This window comes from Arachis hypogaea, chromosome 4, assembly GCF_003086295.3.
Source record: "Arachis hypogaea cultivar Tifrunner chromosome 4, arahy.Tifrunner.gnm2.J5K5, whole genome shotgun sequence".
Classification (NCBI taxonomy): Eukaryota; Viridiplantae; Streptophyta; class Magnoliopsida; order Fabales; family Fabaceae; genus Arachis; species Arachis hypogaea.
Window position 1 is genome coordinate 6,872,361 of NC_092039.1, and position 23,465 is coordinate 6,895,825.

General features: G+C 37.3%; 3 protein-coding genes across 10 annotated transcripts; all 3 read right to left on the reverse strand.

Moving 5' to 3' along the window:
• Positions 1 to 6,439: 6,439 nt before the first annotated feature.
• LOC112796064 (protein phosphatase 1 regulatory inhibitor subunit PPP1R8 homolog) lies at positions 6,440 to 9,259 on the reverse strand. Of its 4 annotated transcripts, none has more exons than XM_025838329.3 (3): positions 8,971 to 9,259; positions 7,980 to 8,654; positions 6,440 to 7,547 (listed from the first exon to the last, which is right to left on the reverse strand). In XM_025838329.3, the coding sequence occupies exons 2-3, from the start codon at positions 8,477 to 8,479 to the stop codon at positions 6,722 to 6,724; spliced, it is 1,326 nt and encodes a 441-aa protein (XP_025694114.1). In that variant the 5' UTR covers positions 8,480 to 8,654; positions 8,971 to 9,259; the 3' UTR covers positions 6,440 to 6,721. The 4 variants fall into 4 exon arrangements, with proteins under 4 accessions (XP_025694114.1, XP_025694117.1, XP_025694115.1 ...); XM_025838332.2 differs by having other exon boundaries at positions 7,980 to 8,647; positions 9,010 to 9,157; XM_025838330.3 differs by having other exon boundaries at positions 7,980 to 8,647; positions 8,971 to 9,157.
• A 3,987-nt stretch (positions 9,260 to 13,246) lies between these two features.
• On the reverse strand, positions 13,247 to 15,169 carry LOC112796065 (uncharacterized). The gene is made up of 3 exons (XM_025838333.3): positions 14,890 to 15,169; positions 13,667 to 14,095; positions 13,247 to 13,570 (listed from the first exon to the last, which is right to left on the reverse strand). The coding sequence occupies exons 2-3, from the start codon at positions 13,953 to 13,955 to the stop codon at positions 13,419 to 13,421; spliced, it is 441 nt and encodes a 146-aa protein (XP_025694118.1). The 5' UTR covers positions 13,956 to 14,095; positions 14,890 to 15,169; the 3' UTR covers positions 13,247 to 13,418.
• A 1,941-nt stretch (positions 15,170 to 17,110) lies between these two features.
• Positions 17,111 to 22,960, reverse strand: LOC112796066 (C2 and GRAM domain-containing protein At1g03370). 5 transcript variants are annotated; one of them, XM_072234929.1, is made up of 11 exons: positions 22,658 to 22,837; positions 22,450 to 22,522; positions 21,844 to 22,347; positions 20,136 to 21,377; positions 19,769 to 19,951; positions 19,358 to 19,641; positions 19,145 to 19,261; positions 18,778 to 19,040; positions 18,337 to 18,505; positions 17,944 to 18,216; positions 17,111 to 17,828 (listed from the first exon to the last, which is right to left on the reverse strand). In XM_072234929.1, the coding sequence occupies exons 3-11, from the start codon at positions 22,190 to 22,192 to the stop codon at positions 17,637 to 17,639; spliced, it is 3,072 nt and encodes a 1,023-aa protein (XP_072091030.1). In that variant the 5' UTR covers positions 22,193 to 22,347; positions 22,450 to 22,522; positions 22,658 to 22,837; the 3' UTR covers positions 17,111 to 17,636. The 5 variants fall into 5 exon arrangements, with proteins under 5 accessions (XP_072091030.1, XP_072091033.1, XP_072091032.1 ...); XM_072234932.1 differs by having other exon boundaries at positions 22,479 to 22,522; positions 22,658 to 22,800; XM_072234931.1 differs by lacking the exon at positions 22,450 to 22,522 and having other exon boundaries at positions 22,837 to 22,960.
• Positions 22,961 to 23,465: the final 505 nt, after the last annotated feature.

Genomic DNA, 23,465 nt, shown 5'->3' on the forward strand with positions numbered 1-23,465 from the left:
ATTTTCATACTGGCTACTAAGCTTCTGAAAGTGGCGTCGGTGAATTGGGTTCCGTTGTCTGTAGTAATGGAATAAGGTATCCCATATCTTGTGATGATATTTTTGTAAAAGAACCGGCGACTTCTTTGAGCGGTGATGGTAGCTAATGGTTCTGCTTCTATCCACTTTGTGAAGTAATCTATTCCCACGATCAGGTATTTGACTTGTCCTGGCGCTTGGGGAAAAGGACCTAACAAATCCATTCCCCATTGTGCAAAAGGCCATGGAGAAGTGATACTAATGAGCTCTTCAGGTGGAGCCACGTGGAAATTTGCATGCATCTGACACGGTTGACATTTTTTCACAAATTCTGTGGCATCTTTCTGCAAGGTCGGCCAATAGAATCCTGCTCGGATTACTTTCCTGGCGAGTGACCTTGCTCCGAGATGGTTTCCGCAGATCCCACTATGTACTTCCTCTAATACCTCGGCGGTTCTCGAGGTCGGTACACACTTTAACAATGGTGTTGATATCCCTCTTCTGTAGAGGATATTTCTTACCAAGGTGTAGTGTTGTGCTTCCCTTCGGATCTTTTTAGCTTCCTTCTCCTCTTTAGGGAGGATGTCGAATTTTATATATTCGACTAAGGGGTTCATCCATCCGAGGTTTAAACCGACTACCTCGAGTACCTCTTGCTTATCTTCTGTTTTTGCTACCGAGGGCTCTTGGAGGGTTTCTTGAATCAGGCTTTTGTTGTTCCCTCCTGATTTGGTGCTTGCTAACTTGGATAGGGCATCCGCTCTGCTATTTAGATCCCGAGTTATATGTTTGACCTCGGTTTCTGCAAAGCGCCCAAGGTGCTCCAAAGTTTTTTCCAAGTACCTCTTCATATTAGGGTCCTTTGCCTGATATTCTCCGCTTATTTGGGAGGTCACCACCTGTGAGTCGCTGTATATCATCACCTTTGTAGCACCGACTTCTTCTGCCAATTTTAGTCCGGCTATCAAGGCTTCATATTCTGCCTGATTGTTTGAAGCCGGAAATTCAAATTTTAAGGAAACCTCTATCTGAGTTCCTCTTTCATCTACTAATATTATGCCTGCGCCGCTCCCTGTTTTGTTGGAGGATCCATCTACATAGAGTTTCCATGTAGTCGGCTTTTTCTCTTGATCCCCTGCGTATTCTGCCACGAAGTCGGCGAGGCACTGGGCTTTAATTGCTGTCCGAGTTTCGTATCTCAAATCGAACTCGGAGAGCTCTATTGCCCATTGAACCATTCTCCCTGCAACATCCGCCTTTTGGAGGATTTGCTTCATGGGTTGGTTTGTACGGACTCTTATTGTGTGAGCTTGAAAGTAAGGTCGTAGCCTTCGTGAGGCTATTACCAAGGAGTAGGCAAACTTTTCTAGTTTGTGGTACTTTAGTTCAGGGCCTTGTAGGACCTTACTGATGAAGTAGACTGGGTGTTGTCCGACCTCGTCTTCTCTTATCAGGGCTGACGAGACAGCCCTGTCTGCTACGGATAAGTACAGAACGAGATCTTTCCCTGGTACTGGTCGGGTTAGGATAGGAGGTTGGCTTAAAAACCTTTTGAACTCTTGGAACGCCTCCTCGCATTCCGGAGTCCATTCGAATTGGCATCCCTTTCTTAATAATGAAAATAGTGGAAGGGACTTTAGTGCCGATCCTGCCAAAAATCTGGAGAGGGCTGCAAGTCGGCCATTGAGCTGCTGGACTTCTCTCAAACAAGTCGGACTTTTCATTTCTAGGATGGCTCTACATTTATTGGGATTGGCCTCGATCCCTCTTTGTGTTAACATAAATCCTAGAAATTTTTCTGCCCTCACCGCGAAGGCGCACTTTGCGGGATTTAGTCTCATCCCATGTAGCCTTATGGTGTCAAAGACTTGCGAAAGGTCGGATAAGAGGTCGACTTCCTTCTTGGTTTTCACTAGCATGTCGTCGACGTATACTTCCATTAGGGTCCCTAGGTGAGGGGAAAACACTTTATTCATCAACCTTTGATATGTGGCTCCTGCATTCTTCAATCCGAATGGCATGACCACATAGCAATAGTTAGCTCTGGGTGTGATGAATGATGTTTTCTCCTGGTCTGGCTCATACATCGGGATTTGATTATATCCCGAGTAGGCGTCCATGAATGACAAGTATTGGTACCCCGAGCTGGAGTCCACTAGGGTATCAATACTTGGTAGGGGATAAGGGTCATTGGGACATGCCTTATTTAGGTCGGTATAGTCGACACACATTCTCCATTTACCATTCTGTTTTTTGACTAGCACTACATTGGCTAGCCATGTTGGGTACTTGACCTCTCTGATAAAGCCGGCTTCCAAGAGCGCCTGTATTTGTTCTTCTACTATTAGGGCTCGTTCCGTGCCGAGCTTGCGTCTTCTTTGTTGTATAGGTCGGGACCCTGGGTAAACCGAGAGTTTGTGGGACATGAGCTCGGGGTCAATCCCAGGCATGTCAGAGGCCTTCCAGGCGAAGAGGTCGGAGTTATCTCTTAGGAGTTCAGCCAGCCCTTGTTTTAGAGTTTCCCCTAGGTTGGCTCCTATGTAAGTGTTTTTCCCTTCCTCTTTACCGACCTGTATCTCCTCGATTTTTCCTCCCGGTTGTGGTCGCAGCTCTTCTCTGGCCCTTGCGCCACCGAGCTCTATTGTGTGAACTTCTCTGCCTCTTCCTCTCAGATTTAGGCTTTCGTTGTAGCATTTTCTCGCCAATTTTTGATCTCCCCTTACCGTTGCTATCCCCGCTGAGGTCGGAAATTTCATGCAGAGGTGGGGAGTGGATACCACTGCTCCGAGTCGATTAAGGGTAGTTCTGCCGATTAAGGCATTATAAGTTGACCCCTCATCAATGACTATGAAGTCTATACTCAGAGTCTTTGATTTTTCCCCTTTTCCAAAAGTGGTGTGAAGGGGTAAAAATCCTAGTGGTTTTATTGGCGTGTCCCCTAATCCGTATAGGGTGTCGGGATAGGCTCTTAACTCTTTCTGATATTCTTCGAGGTTTTTGACCTCATTGTAGAGTTGATCGTGAAAGAGGTCGGATTTTTTACAGACTCCAAAACGAGGTCGGATTTTTTCCTTGTCGGATCTAAAGAGGTCGGATTCTTCTGAGCAATGAGGTTTTAGACCTCATTGTAGAGTCTAACCTTTAAAAGAGGTCGGACTTTCTTCGTGGGATCTAAAAGAGGTCGGATTTTCTTTGTGAGCTCCCAGCTCATCTGACCTTGTTGTAAAGTCTAACCTTTAAAAGAGGTCGGTCTTTTCTTCATGAGCTCTCTAAAAGAGGTCGGATTTTCTTTGGGAGCGAACTCATCCGACCTTATTGTAAAGTCTGACCTTTAAAAGAGGTCGGACTTTTATTCGTGAGCTCTCTAAAAGAGGTCGGATTTTCTTTGTGAGCTCCCAACTCATCCGACCTTGTTGTAAAGTCTGACCTTTAAAAGAGGTCGGACTTTTATTCGTGAGCTCTCTAAAAGAGGTTGGATTTTCTTTATGAGCTCCCGGCTCATCCGACCTTTGAAGAAAAGTCTGACCATCATTCCCTCCAATGAAGACTGGGCCTTTGTCACCCCGACTTTCTTTTTTCTTTGGATCGGATTCCAGTTTTCTTCCTGGAAGACATCCATCTTTATTGGTGTGCAAACAACATCAAATTCTACCACAGGAATATTTTTTTCCATATTCATTGGCAGTGATGTAATTTGTGAGCAACCAAAGAAAGATGTACCATGAGAATTCTTTGTGTTATTCACTGTTGTAATTGACAGGTGATTCCACTGAAGAAAAACTGGATTCATCACTCCGTTGTCGGATTGGATTGCGTTCAAATTGGCTGATGCTGTGTATTTGGAACATGCAACTGTTCCATTTCATGAGTAGGTATCATGGATTTTTCCGAGATTGTAAGTTGGCACAGATGTCATTGTCCATCCTATTTCACGAAGAGGTTGGGATTAGTCACGTTCCCTTTTCCTCTTTTTTTTTTCTTCACGTAACTTCTTTTGCCAATTGAATTTTCTGAATTGAAAATTCTTTTATTCAATTGGCTTTCGAGTTCATTTTTTATTCAAGTAACTTCTTTTGCCAATTGAATTTTCTGAATTGAAAATTCTTTTATTCAATTGGCTTTCGAGTTCGTCTTTTTTTTTACGTAACTTCTTTTGCCAATTGAATTTTCTGAATTGAAAATTCTTTTATTCAATTGGCTTTCGAGTTCATCTTGGTTTGCTTTCTACAATGGCCTTGGGACGGTGCTTTCTTCTCTTTTAATCCAATTTAACTGTAGAAGTAGAATCATCATCCCTATTTGATATCCTCTGCCCATTAGGAGAAGTTTTTATGGGATTTCTGGTATCCATAGAAACTGTATTCCAGCTTCTTTTTAACATGCTTGCATCTTATTCATGTCGAGTGGTTGTCTGACTATGTTATTGATCATCCGCCATTATCAAGAGTTGAGTTCCAGGTCCCCGGCAACGGCGCCAATGTTCCGGGGCTTACCTAGAACCAGACGGTGGTTGGACTTGTTTGAGGCCCAAGCGCTGGAGGAGTGTGGTCTCCGACTTGGTTTACGTCTGGGAGCCGCCTCCGAGTTGTGTGTTCCAAGAGATGGGGGGTGGTACCTGCAAAGACACTCTGATGCCTAAATCAGCATGGGGTTAAGCAGGTTTAGAATGTATTGGAACTTAGAGATACCTGAGGGGTGTCAGTGTATTTATAGTGGTGAGCCAATAACCACCGTTGGAGTAGTGCCGTATCTTTAGGGTGTTAACCGTCCCATTATCTTAGGGAGGTTAAGATATGGCTTTATGAAGCGGTTAGAGAGATTTTAGGGGCGGTTACTCATTTGAATGAGTGTTTATCTGCCAGCTAATCTCATGCCCGACTTCTTTAGGGTAAGTCGTGGTTGATACCGACTTCTTATAGGAAGGTCGGTACTTAGCTAGGCTTAATCTTTTGGACTAGGCCTTTTATTTGGACCTGGGCCTTTATTATTGGGGCAGGGTATGAACATAAAGAATAATTATAAGTTTTGTTAACATAATATTATCTAATTAAATGTACGTATAAATATTTTATATGTATATTAAATTAAATTTTAAGTATAATGAATCAAATCTCAACCAACTGAACTCTCCATATTTAAAGCCAGAGGGAGGATTCTTTTATTATTATTATTATTATTATTATTAAAAATATAAGTAGACAATAATTTTTGTGAATAATGTGAATAATAGACTCAATAAAACAAAAATATATTACGCTCTTAAATTATTTACCTAAATTTTAATATTAGAATAACTATCCACACATATAGTGAATTAAATATTTATTATTTATGTTATTCAAAAACTGAACAAAAAAAGTTATTAATTACCTAGCATTACCTTTATTATTATTATTATTATTATTTTGGCTTAGGTCCAAGTCCAATCAAATGATGTTATGAGCAAGTGTTGATGATGGGCATGATGATCTCAATAACATGATCATCAATTTCATTAAAGTTTCTTAATCAGATCTCGTTGATAATAATCATGGCAGTGGCCATACTAATCTTTGAACCGACCAAGTGCCTCCATTTGATGAAGATGCCAATCATTATTATAACAAATAGTACCAACAATTCTTTATAGTGCATGCATAACTTTAATTCATGCGCTTAAAAAAGATTATGCGAGGAAAATCTAGGATTATGTATTATTAATAAGTAATTAATACCTTTCAAAAAAGAAATATTAATTAATTGTTTTCAGGAGTGGTAAGCAAGTCAAGCTTTTATGACAATAGTTGAAGTTCAAACTTTACTTTTAGAATATTTTCTCCATTTTTAATTAATTGTAAACCTTTACAATTTAATTCTTTTTCATAAATAATTATCTACTTAGTAAACTAATATAATCATTGGACACCAAAAAAGAAAAACTAATGTAATAATTCTTTTTTTTTTTCATTATATCTCTTAAAAAGTGAATTAAAGAGAATACATTGATAAATTAATTTTAAAAAGTAAATATTAATAGTAACAAGGGTAGTTTTGTAAATTAGTTTTTTTTTGCAACTTTTAACACATTTCAATCATATTCTTAATTCAAATGAGGATTTAAAAGTGAAAAAAAGGTTTTACAAAATTTCTTAACAAGTAATAATTGTCATCGTATTTAAAAAAGTTAGTTTTACAACAAAATTTATAAAAGAAATATAGGAAGTAGGACTTTCCTGACCAAAAAAAAAAGGAAGTAGGCCTGCACGTATAGAATCATGTCAATTGTCATGTATTGATTTTGATAATTTTCTCACGAGTATTTGGTACTATATGGTCAAGAAAACCTAAATTGCACTACACAACATCAACATTAGCATTATACTTCTTGATTTTAATTAGATAAAGTTGTTTGAGTAATGTTAATAATATTTTAAGAACCAAATTGATAATAATTAAACTGGTAAAAGAATTTATTATTCGCACAATGGTTCAAAATGTGAGGCTGCACACAAGGATAATATAACATTCAACCATGAACCTGTAATCTTTGTAGTTACTAGTTAGTGAAGCTTGCAGTGGAAAAACATTAATTATGGATACACTGGAACAGTAACTACACATGACAAAAGAACAATATTTGCAATTTTGCATGCTTATGTCAAAGTCAAACTCAAACAAACCTATGACAATTCTGTTCCATGTTCTGACTGCAGAGGTTCAATAGTCACCCAAACAAATCATCATCATCATCATCATCTCCATCAACACTGCTTGGATTACTTTCTGATTTTCCACTCAATGCATTGCCTTCCCCATCCTCTTTAGCAGGATTAGCTCGTTCACCGGAACTTGCAGGTGAATATGCCCATGAAGATCCAACCTTCACAGATAAGGATTCGCCATAAAGGTCATCATAAATACCAGTTTTTTGTGGGGTTTTCACCTTCTTTAACACTTCTTGTAATCTATCGGTCACGCCTTTCTGGGATGAATCAGCCTCCTTGGCAGAGGACTGCTCTTTTCCCTTTGGTATTACAGTAATCTGTACAAGAGATTCATATTTACCCACAAGACTTCCTTCTTTAACACCAACAGGGCCAGGTTCTGTTTCTACGTCTGCGCCATCCGAAATTCCAACAACCTCAACTAACTCTCCCCCAACTTGATCCCTGAAGGCAACTCTTGTCTTCCTAATTCTCTTTGCAGCTCTTTCTGACGGGTAATGCTTACTTTGGCTACTTGCTGAGCCACCAGACTCACCTGATTTGGACACTAGATCAGACTTGTTGATACCGTAACGATTTAGAAGTGTATTATAAGCAACAACAGCTTCTTCATCCGATGGGTCAGGAGGTGGGGGGAAATTGATCTCTGTTGGTGGTGGAGGACGGGGGAAAAGCGCTGCTTCATTCTTTCTCAATATGTACGTTCTTGTCGATGCAGCAAACCGCAATGATTGCCCAACTTCAAGCTCGACCGGTGAATCCTTAGTCAATCGCTCATTTGCAACAAATGTACCATGTGCAGATCCTAAATCAATTACATATACACTGTAACAGAAAAAGAGGTTGTGTCAATGGCAATAACATCTCATTTGACAAAGGATCTTCAAGCTCAACAGAGTTGATTAAAACCCTAAATGGTGGTAACTAAACACATCCATTTCACCGTCTGTGCCCTCTCCAGGACACAGTTTTCTGCCCATTCAGTCATAAACAATGATGGGTCATTTTCCCTTCAGAAACCCCTTTCACCGAATCATTAAATCCTAAATTACACGAGAAATATTTAGTTTCATGTCTAAAAAGCATCGAGTTAAGTGGCTCCTGAAATATATTTAATACATGAAACGGATGATTAACAGAAACTCCATGTTCATGACGTGAATTACCCAGAAAACATACAATAAAACAGCAGTGATAATTACACAGAGAAGCAGTAAATCCATTATAGAATATTAAAGATGAGAGTAATATGCTAACCTCCCATTTTTGTGAGGAATAACCGCAGCATGCTGACGAGAGACGGACTGATGATCGAGCACAAAATCGCAAGTCTGGATTTGCCTCCCGAAAATATGCCTCCGTCGATCCAGATTAATCCGGTCGAGCACCTGGCCATCCTTCAAAACTTCCAGGTAGAAAACCCCTGCCCGCGGCTCAATCGCCCAATCCGGCGGCTGCCACGTCGACTGCCCTCCTCCAACCTGAGTTGACTGCTGAGTCTGCCCTAACAAGGGGGCTGCCTCCACTCCCACACCTTTCTGAGAGGCATGTTGCTGCTGATGCTGTTGGGATTGGTGGACAGAATTTTGATTCTGTTGAGTCCAAGCAGAGGCATGATTGCCAGCTACTTTACTTGAGGATTGGCTGCCACCGCCACCGCCACCGCCACCATTTCTTGAAGTCGCAGAAACAGAGAATGGTTCCAAAGTCTGAGCTTTCTTAAATCTATCAAGACCTGATGATGCTCTTCCATACATCCTCTCTTCAACTAAACTTTGTTGATGAGCTCTCCCGCACTATGAGCTCACAACATAAGTTGCATCACAATGCCGCCATAACATTCATCAAAACTAGCAATGTAACAAAACCATTTAGCTCCACTGAACCACCATGCCACAAAAGCTCTCTATTTTCAGACACAAACCCTAAAAACTTAAAGAAGGAAAAAAAAATCACAGAACATGAGATTAAGTAAAGGGCAGAATAAATATGACAACATAGGAAATTGTTGAAAATAAATAGCATATGATAATCAGAAGGAAATTAGGTAATCAGACATACAAAAACATAATCATTTCACCCTAAGCTAAGGATATAGCAGCAGAATCATGCAGTTAAATTGGGGATAAATCTAGCGCGGGAATAATGATTATGTAATCGTAACAATTGAGAAGCTAAAGGGATTCTAATTTCAAAGTGATAATCACATTCCGGAGGGAAAATAAAAAGAGAGACGATTGTTTCATACATTGATTGATTGAGGAAATCGGAAGTTAGAGAATCGAACCGATTAGGGTTTTAGAACGCTGCGTCTTTGAGAAGTGAAAAGAGAGTGTATGTGTGTGTGTGAGTGCGATGCGCTGGAAATTTTTAATTTTCTCTCAATTAAATATTAATGTAATTATTTATTTACAACTTTTCATGTTTTTGTTCATGAATGGATTATTACTTATTTATCCCTATATAGCTACGCGCCTTGACCATCTTGCCTATGACAATCTTATCCTAATAGAGTAATCAAAGCTTAGTGATTTCTCATCTCACAAAAGAATCAACTGGTCAATGAATGAAAGGATGGGGTGCAAAATGTTTATTGTATTTATTTATTTTTACTTAAACACTAGAATCTTGTTCATTTTAACTAGAAAATTGTACAAGTAGCTGAACTTTTAAAGATATTTTCATATCGATTAACCAAGTTAATTTGACATATGTATTTAAAAATTTAAAAACCAAAGTTTCAACAATCATGAACAAAAAATTAATTAAACCGATTAATTTTGATGAGATAAAACTTACAATTTTTAGTGTTCACTCTAGAGCATTCCTAGTGATAATGGATTTACGGTTAAATTCTTTTAGACCGGTCAGGTTATATTATTCATTATTTGCGTGATAAAATTCAATTTTAAATATAATGGCTTCTACTAGTGGTAATATCAAAGTAGGCAAATATGAAATCGAAAAGTTTAATGGAAAAATAATTTTTCTTATTAGAGGATGCAGATGAAAAATCTACTTATATCACAAAAATTACACAAGGCACTGACAGGAAAAGAGAAAAAGTCAGAGAAAATGAAAGATGAGGATTGGGAAGAATTAGATCTTGAAGCTTGGGCTGTAATAATCTTATGCCTTGAGAAGGATATTGCTTTTTCGGTAAATGAAGAAGAAACTGCAGTAGGCGTTTGGGCAAAGTTAGAGAGTAACTTCATGACGAAGACTCTAACTAACAAGATCTACTTAAAATCCAAATTGTATACATACAAGATGGAAGAAGGTACCTCAATTCGAGAATATATCAATAAGTTTGATAGGATTATATCAAACTTAAATGATGTAGATGTGAAAGTTGATGAGGATCATGCACTCATATTGTTACTTTCATTACCAAAGCCCTATAAAAATCTAGTGCAGATATTGATGCTAGTGGGTGACACTCTGACCCTGGATGAGACGAGAACATCACTTTTAGCAGGTGATCTACGTAAGGTTGCTACAAGTGTAATATTATCTCCAATTGGAAGAGAGTATAATGATTAAATACAAGGATTGTTTGCGGCTAGAGGAAGGACTAATGAAAGAGGAAAAGATAATAAGCGTGGAAAGTCTAGGCCAAAATCTAGACCGCACGCGGAGAGAACATGCTTTACATGTGGGGAGCCTGGACATTTCAAAGCAAATTGTCCAAATAAAAAGATAACTTTCAAGAAACAGAACAATGACAACCCAAAAGAAAAGCAAGAAGCAAGCTACGTCTCAAATGATGAGGAGGGCTGTTACTCTGTGACAGAACATTCTTATGAAATCTTCGATAAGTGGATTCTTGATTCAGGAGCATCTCACCATATATACCCAAATAGGAAGTGGTTTACTACCTATCAAAGCATAAATGGTGGCACAATTTTAATGGGCAATGATCATGCTTGTAAAACTATGGGGTTGGGTACTATAAGAATCAAGATGCATGATAGAATAGTAAAAACCTTAAAGGATGTGAGACATATTCCAGACTTGCGAAAAAATCTTATCTCCATAGGTTTGTTGGAGAAAAATGGTTGCAAAATAGTTGCGAAAAATGGAGTACTAAAAGTTGTTCGTGGTTCTTTGGTAGTGATGAAGGGAGTTCATTACAGTAATCTTTATTCTCTTTTGGGGACAACAGTCACAAGTGAGTTAGCAGTTGGAATTGATGAAAATAGAGATCAAACAAATTGCACAAGAATATGGCACATGCGGCTTGGACATATGTCAGAGAAAGGTCTATCATTGCTTTGTGGACAAAGTTTGCTGAAGAATATGAAGAAACCACAAATAAAATTTTGTGAGCATTACATGTATAAAAAGGCACACAGGGTGAAGTTTTCTACAAGCAAGCATAAAAGCAGAGGGTTGTTAGACTACATGCATACTGATGTTTGAGGCCCGTCTAAAATTACTTTCAAGGGTGGTTCCATGTATTTTGTTACTTTATTGATGATTATTCCAAGTATATTTAAGTTTACTTCCTCAAGCATAAGAATGAGGTATTCGACACGTTTAAGCGATGGAGAGCAATAGTTGAAAACCAAACAAGTAGGAAGTTGAAAACTCTACAATCAGATAATGGCACAGAGTATACGGATGGGGCTTTCAAGGAGTTTTGTGACCGAGAAGGCATTGTGAGATACTGGACAGTTAGGAAAATATCACAACAGAATGGAGTCGCTGAACGACTGAATTGTATGCTACTTGAGAAGGCACAGTGTATGCGTTCTAATTCTGGGTTAGGCAGAGAGTGGTGGGCGGAGTCGGTTGCTACAACTTGCTACATAGTGAACCAATCCTCACATTCTTCTCTAGATGGAGACACACATTATAAGGTGTGGTCAGGTAAACATGCAGATTACGATAAACTTGGAGTTTTTAGATGCACAGCCTATTATCATGTCAAAGATAATAAGCTTGATGATAGAGCTAAAAAGGCAATCTTTTGGGGTATCCAAGAGGGGTTCAAGGGTATCGTCTTTGGAGCATAAATGATTCTAAGTTTGTAATTAGGAAGGATGTTACCTTTGATGAACGATCTATGGTAGCTTTGTCTAAAGATACGATGCCAGATGATGGTGATGTTGGAAAAACTTCAAATACTCAAGTGGTGAAGATAGAGTCTAAATATCAACAAATAGATTTTAATAATGTTCAGGTGGAGTATCTTAATGCTACTCGAGATGATGTAGAGGATGAACTTGATCATGAGGAGATTCAGCAAGAAAATTCACATGCATTACAACAGCAACAACATGATTCTTTGGCATCCACTAGGCAAAGAGGAATTAGAAATTCGTTCAAAAGTTCGGGTCAAGTCTCTGAGACAGTATGGGCAAGTAAATTTGGTAGATTATACACTCTCGATGGAAGATGATGAGTCGGTTACCTTCAAACTTGCTATCAAAGACAAAGATAGAGAAAGTTGGTTGGTCGTCATGGAAGAAGAGATGCAATCTCTCCATAAGAACAAGACATGGGAGGTGGTCCCGTTGCCCGTGGAAAAGACTGCAATTGGTTGTAAATAGGTGTATAAAAGAAAAGAAGATCCTACTAAGTCAGCTGGTACATGATTCAAAGCTAGGTTAGTAGTAAAGGGATTTGCACAAAAAGAAGGTGTTAATTACAACGAGATATTTTTTCTGTGGTAAAGCACACTTCCATAAGGGTGCTTTTGAGTCTTGTTGCTCAGGGTGATCTTGAATTGGAACAGCTAGATGTAAAGACAGCTTTCTTGTATGGTGACTTAGAGAAAGAAATTTACATATATCAATCTGAGGGTTTCAAGGTTGAAGGTAAAGAAAATTAGGTATGTCGCTTAAAGAAATCGCTATATAGATTGAAACAATCTCCTCGATAGTGGTATAAGCGATTTGACTCCTTTATGTTAAAACAAGATTTTTTCAGAAGCAATTATGATTATTGTGTATACATTCATAAGCTTTCTGGAAGTGATTATATCTATCTTCTATTGTATGTGGATGACATGCTTATTGCTTCTAAGAGCAAGGTGGAGATAGATAGGTTAAAGGTTCAACTTGGCAAAGAATTTGAAACAAAAGAGTTGGGTGTTGTAAGAAAAATATTAGGCATGAAAATTAAAAGAAAGAGATCAAGCCGAAAATTGTTCTTGAGTCAGAGAGGGTACATTGAGCACGTTATTGAAAGGTTCGAAATGAAAAATGCTAAGCCAGTAGTAACATCGTTGGCTCCACATTTCAAGCTCTCTGGTAAACAATCTCCCACAACAATAGAAGATAAAGCTTACATGGAAAATGTACCTTATGCTAGTGCAGTCGGTAGTCTAATGTATGCTATGGTGTGTACACACCAAGGTTGCGAGAACCGGACCGGTCAATAAACCGGTAAGGTCACTGGTTCAATGGTTCACTGGTTCGACCGGAGTTCAACCGGGATTCAACCGGTTTAATTAAATATTAAATAAAATTATTAAACTTAATAAAATTCAATAATTTATAACTTAATAAAATTTAATATTTCACATAATAAATTATCCATTACTTAAGATTAGAGGTTCACAAACAACTTCAAACATTAAAGTTTATAACTGAACAAAAAATAAAACGTACATAATGACAAACCCATAGTGTTCTACATTCAAAAGATACAATTACTAGCAAGTTTTCAACTAATCAAAGGTGCAACTCATCAAAAATCATAATTATCATTAAGTGTTCTAACATCTCCATCATAAACCGGTAATCCAAAGCCACTATCATCAGAAGTACCACCAAAAGAAGCTGTATTTGAAGAATCATCAACATTAGGGAAATCCACATCAAGTTCCACATCTCCTCCATCTAATAAAATAAAATAGAAAACCAAGAAAAAATTAAAGTTACAACTTTACATCATATATTGAGAGGAAATGAAACAAGTTTTGCTATTTCAATCACCTTTAGGATATGAAGGCATAGCATTATCCATATAAATTAAATTTTCAATGCCTTCGATGTCTCCATTAGTAAATTCAGAATCATCTTCATCCGGCATTACCCAAAAATTTACTGTGTCAATGCTTTGAATGTCAATTGGATCATAATTCTTCTTCTTGCGATGCATTCTAGATTGAAGGCGTAGATTATAAGTGACATAAACAATGTCACTAGCCTTTGATGCTCTAATCGGTTCCTCCTCTTTGAATATATCCCCCCTCCATTGTAAGTATTCAAGCAGAAAATACATGTATATTGAGCCTTGTTATTTTTGTCATACTTCACTGTAAAATACTGCCAAGCTGGATCAGATTTACTTCTGGATGAACCAGTTTGAGAATTTTGAACAGCATTATCTTGTGGCTGTGAGTTACTTTGTGATTGTTCCATCTATAACAATAAGAAAATCAAAGACAAGAAATCAACTTCATGCAGCTTGACAGTCACAGAAATCAACTGAGAATATTCATGAACCAGCAAATAGAAGCAACAAAACTGGATTGAAAAACAGATTCATGAAGCAGCAAACAGAAGCAACAAAACTGGATTAAAAACAATGGCCACAATATGAAAAAGACTAAAAACAAAAGCCAGAGTGCAAAAAGCTCCATGAAGAAAATAAAAGGCACATAGCCACAAATTCTATGATACCACAAAGCCAGCCAGCTAGGGAAACTTGAAAGGCAAAAGCACATGAATGATGAATCAAAGAAAAATATCCCCCAACCATAAAAATTGTAAACTCTTGAACAAAACCAAATTATTTTGAAAATTAATGCAAAAAAAATCTGTTGCGGCAGAATCTGAAAAATTTTGAATGAGCTGCAATGCTGCATAATTTGTTACAGTAAAGCATCAGATCCAAATCAAACACCAAAGGCAAGAAGCAATAAGAACAAAATGGCAAAAAAATAGAAGCAAACAATGGATGAATCATGAATTACCCCTATACTCGTCACTGAAGCAAACAGAAGCAACAAAACTGGATTGAAAAATAGATTCATGAAGCAGCAAATAGAAGCAGCAAAAATAGATTGAAGATTCATGAAGCAGCAAACAGAAGCAGCAAAAACAGATTGAACATTCATGAAGCAGCAAAAACAGAGGAACTAGGAAGCATGTTCAAACAGAACAGGCGAGCTCAGAAGACAAGAAAATCAAGAAGACAAGAAAATCAGTTTTACCGGCGAATGAGAGGCGGGCTCGGTTCGGCGACGAGGAGGCGGCCTCAACGTGGTGGTGGTCGCGGCTTCTGGGTGGCGAGTGGTGACTGAGGAGCGCTGTTGGGTGGCGAGTGGTGACTGAGGAGCGCTCTGGAATCTGGTCTCTGGAGCTTGGTGGGCGGTGGCGCTGCTGGCCTTGGTGAATGGTGGGTGAGGGGGGAAGAAAGGGGAGGCTGGGTGCTGGGACTTGGGAGCTTGGGTGTTGGTGTTGCTGAATGCTGAGTGATGATTAGGGTTAGCCGGTTAGGTTCCGCCAGTTTTTTTTTAAATAGCCAAAACGACGTCGTTTGGCTTTTGAATTATCAAACCACTGAACCGCCAAAAAATCGGACGGTTCTTCCAGCTCGCCGGTTAACTGCCGGTTCGACCGGTTTTTTGACCGGTTCTTTGCTATTCGGTTTTTTTGAGGTTATCCGGACCGGCTAGGTAACCGGTTCCCGGTTTTTCCGGTTGAACCGGCCGATCCGGTCCGATTTTTAGAACCATGGTACACACCCAGATATTTCACAAGCAGTCAGTATTGTTAACAGGTTCATGACAAATCCGGGTAAGGCACACTGGGAAGCAGTCAAGTGGATATTAAAGTACTTGAAGGGTACCATTGATATAGGTTTATACTTTAGTGAAAAATCATGTCAAATCAGCGGCTTTGTTGATTCTGATTATGCTGGTGATCTACACAGAAGACGTTCTACGACTGGTTATGTATATAAATTACAAGGTGCTTAAGTTAGTTGACGATCGATGTTACAAGCTATAGTGACACTATCTACTACAGAGGCTGAGTACATGGCAGTAGCAGAAAGGGTGAAAGAAGCATTGTGGCTACGGATGGGATCTTCTAGATGATTTGAGGTTTCAGCAAGATTGCATGAATTTGAGTTGTGATAGTCAAAGTGCAATTCATTTGGCTAAAAATCAGGTTCATCATACTCGTACCAAGCATATTGATGTAAGATATCACTTTGTGCGTGATGTTATACAGAAAGCAACATTTCTCTTGTAAAAGTACACACAGATGAAAATCTCGCAGACATACTGACTAAAGTAGTGTCAGAAAGCAAGTTCCAACACGGTTTAGAATTTTTCAATGTTGTTTCATGTTAGGCATGGGGATACGAATACCATACTTTGATCGTCCAAAATTTAAGTAGATTTCAAATTGTGACCGAGGTGGAGAATTGTGAGAATAAAAGAAGGATAATAGTAATTTTAGGAAGTAAAATAAATGAGTTTTAATGGGAGAGAACTCAAAATGTTTAGTAAGGAGTTTTTGTTAGAGAATTTTATTCTTATTCGTTGAAGTTATAGCATAGAGATACTATATATGCGTCTCTAGAATTGTAATTGAAGTAAAATAACAATAACAATATCCTTATTCACATCATCTTATAGAGTTAGTTAGAAGAAATCTTTCATATTGTTTTTTCTCTTTACAAAATATATAGCGAGTGCATTTGAGTAGTGTTCAATTTTATATTATTTTGTATCTATTAGAAGTCAAAATTTCGCTGTAAACTAAACAACTTTGAAGCTGCAGAAAGAGCTTTAATAAATTCTCACTTCCTAATTGATGAGCATTTTACTTTTTATTTTTCTTATTAAATTATTATATGATGTTACATCTGTAGTAGAGCGTTGGAAATGCCTTATTTCTTCTATTTGTCCCATATATGAATACCTATATATTTCTTTCATTTCATAAATGAAATTATCTGACTTTAAAAAAAATATCCTAATTATATGAACAAAAATTAAGTACTAAATTAGATATTCGTATATATTATATATTAAAATATAAATATACTTTAAAAATTAAATTATATATATATATATATATATAATAACTGATTTAGTAATTAAAAAACTGATTTAGTAATTAAATTTTAATGTACAGTATACACATAACATTTTAAACATATCATTTAATTTTATTTTTATGTTTAAACTTTTTGGATTGTTATACATTAAAGTATAAAAAAAATTATATGATCATCCAACTAAATTTATATATTTAAATAATTTTTTAATAACAAATTTAAAAATTAATTAATTTTGTTGATGTAATAATACAAGATTGATTTTATGAAAATTAAATTAGTTCTATCCCTTTTGAATCCAAACTTTGAGTAGTTAGTTTTTTAGATTCAAACCCAAAATTAAAGAAGAATGTTATACCAGATTATAAAAAATCAATGTCTAAAAAGTAATCTCATTATGAATGTGTTTAACAAATCAATATATGAGAGAAACTGACTATAGCTGCTATAGGATATGTGCCTTCATATCATGGTGTTCTGAGAGGCCTAAAACAATGGTTACAACAATTGCTATATATGTAAATTGTAACCTATGTATTCTGCTATCAATTAAATCATCTAAATTCTAAATAGTCAAAACTAGTCATTTACAATGGGAGAACCAATCAGAAAATCTGGTTGGAAAAGCATCTCAAATCTCAGCATCATCATATCTCTGATTCAAAACTTCCTAAAGACAAGTAACATCAATCTCCACTATCAAGGTTAGTTTCACTGATATTCAATGCAGTTAAGAACCCAGAATGCACAAATCATATGCACCCTTTATGATATGATCCATCATATAAATTCTGCTCCAAGTTCATGAATTGATGAATTGTGAAAAAATATTTTTCGACGCGGGAATAACAGCTACCTCCCATGCTTGCTTGTTCAGAGACTCGTTTGTTATTTCGCTACAAGCTCCCTCTCGGCTACGGTGGACATCAAATTTAAACGTTCCTGCAGATTTTGTACAATGTTCTTTGTGATTCTTTTCTGATGCTTAGTGCTTTTCAGCCATTCAACTCCATAGGCTACAACAACTTTACATCCCTTTGCTTTTGCCGGTAAATCCTCGACTTGGTATCGAAGGTGCACCTGCAGAATATTAGTATACATTGCAATTCAGGGTTTTCCGGAGGCGAAAACAGGTAAGTCACAGAAAACAAAGATATAGCAACTAGGCACCGAAAGCCGAGAAACAAATACTCACACTAAAATAGTCACCAAGTGGAATTCCATGGAAGTTCATAACCTCTTCCACAAGCCAACCCTTTCCATCTGGAAGAGGAGATCTCTGCTGAGTGCTTGTCACTTCACCTTTATAACGCGAAACACGCTTCTCAAATTTGTAATATATTGCCCTTTCAAAGACTTCCTTGTCCTCGGATACCCAAGGGGTATAGGAATAGTTTAGGCAACCAGATTTTTCCATGACCCGACGGTCCAACTCACGGCCACTAAATATCTCCATGAAAAAACTGGCCTGAATCGATTGAAGGGGGGGAAGAAATGAAACAAAATAATCAAACACAAAAATCTGAATTCAGAATCAATGACAAATCAATAGAAATGCATATCTTAGACAAAGAGAGAGAGGGGTTACAGGAATTGGAAAAGTGCAAGAATGAATCTCAGACATGCTAACATCATGCATGCCAAGGAATGTTCCGCTTTCTTCACTAGCAAGGGTTTTGGTTTCGGATTCTTCTTCAACTAGCTGAACTTTCTGTTCAGGACTGAGGGATCTGGCTTTACACAGAGCCATGATAGTCCTACATCAGAGGCGAAATAATTTATTAGTTACACAGGATATCATATGGATACACATTTTTGAGATGTTACATGACCAATAATTTATTGAATTAATAATTTATTGAATGCAGTTATCATATCATCCCATACCATATGGATACACATTTTTGAGATGTTACGTGACCAAGAAAATCAGTATTGAGAATAGTGGCAGTTGAGAAGAAACTACGTTTGATTCTAAATGAGGATCAAATTAAACGAAAGGACATTGCCTGATATTTCCATTGTCTACCTGTGTGCAACATTGAAAGACACAAAGGACTGGAAATGGAACTTCAGCCTGCCTTGTTCATCTTGTGTCCTGGCACCATGCCTTGCATCCATACCTCTACCCGGTCGAAGAGTTATGACAACTACCGGACTCCCCATTGATGAAAATGTCGCGGGGATGACCTGAATGTCTTCAATATCCTCCCAAAGAAAAAAGAACTTTGTCTTGTTTCCAAACAAATTGGCGTGGAATCCAATTATTCTTGCTGAAAGGAATAGGCGACCCTACAAATAAACATCGACAATGTGATGAGGTAATATTAAACAATCCTGTGCCATCTACTACCACAATAAAAAAGTTAACATGAAATTGAACAGAAAAATCGCACCTGAAGTGGCATTTTTCTTTTTAAATGACAGGTAAAGTCATTGATGAGAAATTCCTCTGGCGGAAGCCCAAAGAGTTTCTGAAAGGCTGAATTTGTCTGAGGAGACCGCAAATTAATCTGCACATTTTCAATTTAGAACAAATAAGCCAGAAAGAAGTGTGACAAAACACGAGTACGATACAAAAACGACAATACAAAACAGTCTTAACTTACCTTCTTGCCCACTTCTTTCTCCATTTTACTTAAGTAGTCTTTCGCAACATTGGCTCCTCTAGTGTTGTCCAAGTAAATTCTTAAGTGCAACTTCGATTGACATGCCAGAGCCAACTTTCCTTCAAGTGGAACCCATATGTCAGCAAGATCTGAGATGTTTGCTTTAAGAAAATTGATTTCAGCATGTCCTAGCGATACAGCTTCATCGAAGGGTCCATCGAAATCATAAACTTCCACATCCAGCACAGAAGGAGGATCATCCATAGCATCGAATTCAAATATTTCTGCATAGATTAGATAGACAATGTTCTAAACATCAAAAAACTGACTAGTCATACAATAATTTCTGCCAAGATTTCAATTTCATTCATTAGCACAGAAAATGATAAACAATGCCATGATGATATTCACCATTCCATAAAGGATTGGATTTCTGGAACTTGATTGAGCTCGTTCTTGTTTTCCCATTGCAAGTGAACACAACATATGGATCAGAGAAGGCACTGGAATCAACAGAAGCTAAATTGCTTCCTTCAATCAAGGCAACAGTTAGTAGCCATCCATCTCCTTGTGCTTTTATCCCATGATCACTACCTAATATTTTAAAGCCAAAAAATAAGTCTATATAAGCACAGACGTATCAACACTAAATATGCAAAAAATATCCAAAAACATTAGGAAAACAACCGAATGGTCTCATCATTAAGTAACTCTGTGGACAGCGAAATTGACTACATGAGAACTGAGAAGCATATCAATCTTTTCTTTATGAGATTACCCTTTTGTGCTCTGGCCTGAATAAAGCGTGAGATTAAACCCAGCATGCGTTCACATTGAAGAACAAGGACTGCACAAACAACCAATTCACCAACCGAATCTGGCAAGTCAAGACCAACAAACTCAAGCCCTTGAATTGTACTCGGTGCAGACAGCCAAATGTGGACAAGGACATATAACCCCATGAGCACTGTCGACAGCACTATGAAGTTAGCAAAATACTGCACTGCCAGCTTCCAATCTGACTGCGGCTCCGCTTGTAATGATGCTAGAGCTTGTTCCTTACTCGAACTAAGGTCCTTCATATCAACAGGTTTAACCATCTGAGATAACAAAGTTGCATATTGATCAAAGCTTTCCTTCATACCCTGCCTAGCCCCATTTTCTATCATTCCTTTCATCATGGTACTTTGCAAGAAATTCATTCGCCACGATATGACGAGATGGGAACACTGCTCTCCCGACGGCAACTCTGGTCCAGGAGTGATCAAATAGAGTAGCTCTACCTTAAAGGTGCTCCCATACATGACTTCGGGAGTACTGACACTGGCCAAAACAGCAAAGTTCTTCCCATCGGCTTTTAAGTACGTGTGTTCCTCAAAGGCTTTGACAGCCTTAATTAATTTGCTGGGAGCCTTGGTGTAACTAACTAATCTTTTCAAGCAATCCCCACCATTCTCAAACTTCCAAGGTCCTACTTGAAGTTCTGTAGAACCCTGTACCTCTGCCAATGACTTGAGAAAATTTGAATCAGTCGAAAACAGCAATGTGTTCAAGTCTTTGGGTGCAGTCATATAATGTTGATCAACAAGCAACCCTCCTGAAAAATTGCTAGGAATTTCACTTTCTTGATCTGCAGATTGAATTTTACTCATAGCTTCTTCAAATGTTTTGTTAGACAACGCATCTTCAGTCTTGATCTCACTGACTTCTTCTTTAATGATTTCAAATTGCTCTGAGTCAATGCTTCTGCGGGATGGGGTTGAAGGCATATCCGAAGAACCTTTATTAAAAATTTGAGCAATTCTTCCTGTGAGTGTTTTCTGTGCACTAGACTTCTCTTCCTTAGAAGATGTAGTTTCTTCCCTTGAAGGAGAAGACGAGCTTGAGGCAGCAGAAGACCTTGAAGGTGAATCAGTGGCTCCATCAGCCGACTTTCTTGGATGTGATAATTGATCACCATTACCATATGAATCCACAGCTGCATTCTTCTGTTGAAAATATATACTCAAACGAATCTCACCTGGCAAGAAAAATGATATAAATGGCACAAAATCATAGGTAGTTAGCACATTGTTTTCCTAAAAAACTTGAACAAATGGCCCATTGAGAGGCAAGATCGTCGTATGGCCAAGTTTGGTAACTGTTTCGAGACAGAAATATATAGACAATAGAAAACACAAACCTCTAAGGAAAATAAGAACAACACAAAAGCATCTTATCCTGGGACAAAATTTTTTGCAATTTTATGTCCACCTAAAAACTAGGACAATGGAGACAACCACAGAAACACAACTCTCTTACAGTTTCTAAATGTCGAATCAGTCATGATGCAATTTCCACCAACTAACATACTATAAATTAAAACTTCAAAATCAATATCACAACAATGAGGAAGGGGACATAGCCGCATAATCACTAGGGAAAGTAAGTTACTAAACTATCACACAAACTACAATAAAAATAAGAGTTTAGCAAGCATTACACACCAGCTTCTTTGTTCTTGATCTTCTTGGTCTTTGGTTGCAAAGAGTACCAAGCAGTGCCAAGGGACTTGATCTCCTCTTCAAAGACAAGTGACATTGGAACCTTGAGCTGACCAACAAAGTCATCATTGAAGAACTTGTCTTCATCCATGACAGAGATCACAAGCTCTTCATTGAGGTCATCAACCCTAAAGCTAAATTCTTCATCCCACCTTGGATTCAAGCATTTCTTGATCACCTTGGTCTTGTGCCTCTGCTTCCCCAACTGCAACCTCACGTATGGGTCACTCAACCCATTAGGATCCGTCGGTGGCAAGTTCTTTGCCTCAATCACACGAACCACAAGCTTCATTGAGCAGCCAAAAAACTCAAAAGGGTACTTGAATCTTGAGAACTAAAATGTGAACTTTTTTCAATTACAGAGCACCCCAGAAAGATCTTCCAAAAGGGTAATGCAGCGTAAGCACAAGGAGAAGAAAAATGTACTGAAGATTTGAGTGGAATGAACTAATGGAAGTGAAAAGAAAAAAATTATTAGAACATAAAAAATCCCAAATTGAAATTGATCAACACAAGTCAAACTCAATGAACAGAAAAAGAAAAACTAACCTATGAATCAGAGAAAAAAAAACTATTACAATTTCATTCTGAATTGCAAACTCAGCATGATGAATGGTTGAAACTTGAAGAAAGAAAAAAACGTGAAAGAAGAAGAAAAAGATTGTCAACAAGTTTGGGAAGCAGAAATTGAAGGGAAAAAGAAATGAAAAAGAAGATTTTTTTTAGGAGTGGATAATTAGAGAGACAATGATTGAACCTGTAGCAGACCGCAATTAACTGAATGATTGAATGATAGTAGAAAACAGAAGAAAGAAAAATGGGTTTTTCAAGGATAAAATTAAAAAGAAGGAAATTGAATGGAAAGTGAAGAGGGATTTGCAAAATCAAAACTTGTAACTTAGAAAAGTAAATGCACTTTGTCATAAAATTTTGTACCTTTTTTTCGCTTTCGTTTCTTGAATTTTTATAAATTTGTCCCGTATTAATTAATTAATTAATTAATTAAACTTGTTAATTGTTATTGACACTGCGCGTAAAGGGTTGGACTACTTGACCTTCCAAACTGAAAGAAATCACAACCACCATTTCTTTTATTAATTTAAGGGAATCCACACTTTAAATTCATTAAGCTTATGATATATTTTTAGATATATTCTTTTAAGAAATATAAAAAAATGATGCATATACAAACAATTAATTATTAAATCAGTTATAAATTTTATATTAGTAACTGATTTAATAACTATCACCATATGTTTTAATATAAATTTTATATTATATTAATAATTAATATAAGGTAGAAATTTAGGTGAACGTGAAGTTGATATCTAAAATCTGTTGGATAAAAATTTAGTCAAATCAATCAAATTATCTAACGACTCTCAGATATCAACTTCATATGAAGTCGACCTAAGTTTTTATCTTAATATAATATTTTTTATATACAAGTGTAATATGACTGAATTTTCTTTATGATATATTACCAATATTTGTTTCTTGAGCCCATTTTCTTGGGAATTTTTTTGGCAACCGTCACAATTCACAACCACCATTAATCTTTTTTT